This window comes from Octodon degus, unplaced genomic scaffold (genome assembly GCF_000260255.1).
Source record: "Octodon degus isolate 3935 unplaced genomic scaffold, OctDeg1.0 scaffold00032, whole genome shotgun sequence".
Taxonomy (NCBI): Eukaryota; Metazoa; Chordata; class Mammalia; order Rodentia; family Octodontidae; genus Octodon; species Octodon degus.
The window spans coordinates 18541942-18546029 of NW_004524608.1; the positions used below are offsets into that span (position 1 = coordinate 18541942).

Consider the following 4088-nt stretch of genomic DNA (forward strand, 5'->3'; position numbering starts at 1 on the left):
TCCATACATGAGATCCGCTTGCCACACTAAGATGATCCTTACTGAAAAGGAGTAAATTGTTCCCAAACTAGAAGAGGAAGTTGCACAAAAGAAAAAGATACCTCAGAAGAAACTGAAAAAAACAAAAATTTATGAGAAGGGAATAAATTAAGCATAAAATAAAGGCAAATAAAATTAATGTTGTCTATTAGTAAAAAAATAAAATAAAAAATAAAACATTGTGGTTACAAAATACAAGATGATAAGACAAAGAGTCACATAATTTGTGAGAACCAGAAAAAAAAAGCAAAAACATAATTTTTGTTTAAAGATTATTAAAATGGGGCCAGCTCCGGGACGGCGGCGAGTACACACGGACGAGCGAGCCCGCGAGCAGGCCCGAGGCCAGCGATGCTGTGGTTCCAGGGTGCCATTCCTGCCGCTATCGCGTCGGCGAAGAGGAGCGGCGCGGTATTCGTGGTCTTCGTGGCAGGTGATGATGAACAGTCTACACAGATGGCAGCAAGTTGGGAAGATGAGAAAGTGACCGAAGCATCTTCAGATAGTTTTGTTGCTATTAAAATTGATACCAAAAGTGAAGCCTGCCTACAGTTTTCACAAATCTATCCTGTAGTGTGTGTTCCATCCAGTTTCTTTATTGGAGACAGTGGTATCCCTTTGGAAGTAATAGCAGGAAGTATTTCTGCAGATGAACTTGTTATGAGAATTCACAAAGTCCAACAGATGCACTCATTAAGAGGTGAAATGTCAGCTGCAAATGGCAGCCAGTCTGAAAGTTCAGTGTCTACTCCATCTGCCTCATTTGAACCTAATGACACTTCTGAAAACTCTCAGTCGGGGGATATAGAGCTTTGCCAAACACCTATCACTTCTGCTGATACAAAATCAGATACTCTAACAGGAGGAGAAAGCTCGGGCCATCCAGCTGCCTCTCAGGAGCCCAATGAATGTTCAGATCAGAGACCTGCAGAGGACCTCACTGTCAGAGTGGAAAGACTAACAAAAAAACTTGAAGAAAGGAGAGAAGAAAAAAAGAGAGAAGAAGAACAGAGAGAGATTAAGAAGGAAATTGAAAGGAGAAAAACTGGAAAGGAAATGTTGGACTATAAAAGAAAACAAGAAGAAGAATTAACAAAAAGAATGTTGGAAGAAAGAAGCAGAGAAAAGGCAGAAGATAGGGCAGCTCGAGAACGGATAAAACAGCAAATTGCTTTGGATCGTGCGGAAAGAGCTGCTCGTTTTGCAAAGACAAAAGAAGAAGTAGAGGCTGCCAGAGCTGCTGCCTTGCTGGCCAAACAAGCAGAAATGGAAGGCAAGAGGGAATCATATGCTCGAGAAAGAAGCACCATTGCAAGAATCCAGTTTCGTCTGCCTGATGGCTCTTCCTTTACAAATCAGTTTTCTTCTGATGCTCCTCTAGAAGAAGCAAGACAGTTTGAAGCACAGACAGTTGGCAACACTTACGGTAATTTTTCATTAGCAACCATGTTTCCCAGGAGAGAATTTACCAAAGAAGATTATAAAAAGAAATTGCTAGATTTGGAACTTGCCCCAAGTGCTTCAGTGGTTCTGTTACCAGCAGGAAGACCAGCTACATCCCTCGTGCACTCCTCCAGTGGAGACATTTGGACATTGTTGGGGACAGTACTTTACCCATTTCTTGCCATCTGGAGATTGATTAGCAACTTCTTATTTAGTACTCCTCCTTCTACACAGACTTCAGTGAGAACGCCATCACCAGAACCTTCAAACCTTACATCATCTGGCAAATCAGAAAAAAGGGAACCAGTCAGAAAAAGAGTTCTGGAAAAACGAGGAGAAGACTTCAAAAAAGAGGGAAAGATTTACAGATTGAGAACTCAAGATGATGGTGAAGATGAAAACAACACTTGGAATGGAAATTCTACTCAGCAGATGTAGTGTGACAAGTTAAAATAAGTATAGTAATCATTGTTTCTCTTACTCTACTGGAGAAGTGGGTCTGCTTTACGTTTTCCAACTGATCTATAAAGTGTCTCTATTCCTGCTTAGTGGGTATGGGTTAAAGTGTTTAACTCAAAAAAGTCAAGACATAAAATAACTGGCTGCTAGGTCCTTGCATACAGTAACAATTGCTAGATGCCTAAAAATCAAAAGGTCTGCCATGGCCTCCTCTCTGAGATATCAGCCGCTTCTTCAGTATTTTATATACCCGTTAGCCCTGCGTTCTCAGATGACATGTTTTGTGTAAAATACCTTTTATCTTCAAGACTCTTTAAATCCACACAAAGTAACTGGAATGTCACTGAGTAATTTGACTCCTAGAGCATTTTAACTAGCCAATCAGATGATAACGTATGTTTAACTTTTCTCTTTTTGCTCATCAGCTGGAAGCAAAATCTTGTAGGTTTTAATCTTAAATACTGAATAAAAAATCTTTTCCAAAAATGAGAATGATCTTATTTTTGCTTTAAGCATCTTGTTATTATATAGGGTTCTGTTGAAGTTATGCTTCTTTGACGCCCCCCCCCCCCATTCCTAAGCTATCTCAGTAAAATAGCAGGCTACTTTACTTTAAATATCACTGAAGGAAAGACATTTTGGGACACTTGTTAATGGCATTTACTGTTTCTTCTAAGTGAAGCATTGCTTTGTATTACTTTATAGTATTTGTTCTTATCTGATAAAAGATAAGAATAGATAGTTTATAACCTGGTATTCTCTTCAACCTTTTTGCTGATCTTTTAACCCCTAGTAATCACACTTTTAGGACCTAAAAGTACTTGTGATAGGACAAGAAGTATAAAGATACACCTTCACTGATCTGATTATTATTAAAAAATTACAAAGAATTCTTAGTCTGACTAAACATACTATGTCACGCAATTTTGATAATAGAAACCACTAAACTAATGATGTTTGAAAAAGGGTGTGTGATATTTGCTTTGCTTTTTAAATTGGACAGTATTGCTTTTGAGTCAGTACATTTGACTATTTTATAATGGGAAGAAGTTCTCAGAAAGCTTTGTTTTTCACCAGTGATATAACTGAGTTTTTTAAAATGATGTGTTGACAGGGATACCTCAAGAATAGGCTACACTGCTGATAGGAGCGAGAACCAGGAGATCTTTAAAATTTTGTATACTCTGATCTATTAATTTTTCCTGAAGAATGAACATACAAATAAAGATTAGTTGAAGTATATCATAAAGTATATGTATTTTACTTAGAAACTGGAAACCAACTACATACCTTCTGTAGAAGCAATTTTTAATGAGAGGACATGGTACAATACTAATTTAATAATTCATTTTAATATGTTTACTGAGCATCTGTTATTTGTTGGGGGAAAAGAAGCAGGCTTCAGGGGCCAGGGAGATGGCTCAGTGGAATAAGCGCTTCCCTGGCAAGCGCAAGGGCCTGAGTTCAATCCCTGGTTCCGCCAAAAAAAAAAAAAAAAAGCAGTAGCAGGATACAGAGCTGTAGGTACGCTATGATACCAGCTTTGTAAATACATTTTATATATAGATAGAACTACATATTAATATATGTGTAAAGAAAGAAAATAGCAAAACATTAGTACTGATAAGAGTGATTATATGTGATTCTAGTTTTCCTTTTTGCACTCATATTTTCCAAGTTTTTTTTTACAGTGATCCTATTATTTACATAATTTAAAAAGTGAGTTTGAAAAAATCTCCAGTAAGCATCCCATTCAAAATTTTACCATCTTTAAAACTGCAGCAATATATAATTTTTAAAATAAACCTGCTAAGTGGGTGTGACCATATTGTTAGAAATACATTTATAAGAACATTGAGTACCTCAGGTCAGTTTGTCTTGAAGAAAAGCAAATATATATCTTAAATGTGCATAAAAATATATTTAGGATGATTCCTGTTTTATCTCTTCAAAAACTATGGTAAGCTATCAAAAACAATATATAAGGACATAATATGAAAATCTCCCTCTGGCATCTTACCCCCAATACTACTATTCCCCCTATGTAAACTCTATTAACAGTTTCTTAATGTGATTTTCAGAGAATTTTTATGCATATATAAGCAAATATGTAATCTTTATTTTTAAATAAATGGGATCATATTATA

General features: G+C 36.5%; 1 protein-coding gene across 1 annotated transcript; it reads left to right on the forward strand.

The window, feature by feature from the left end:
* Nucleotides 1–327: 327 nt before the first annotated feature.
* On the forward strand, nt 328–2581 carry LOC101560303 (UBX domain-containing protein 4). The gene has a single exon (XM_012514463.2). The coding sequence runs from the start codon at nt 391–393 to the stop codon at nt 1918–1920; it is 1530 nt and encodes a 509-aa protein (XP_012369917.1). The 5' UTR covers nt 328–390; the 3' UTR covers nt 1921–2581.
* The last annotated feature ends 1507 nt before the right edge of the window (nt 2582–4088 follow it).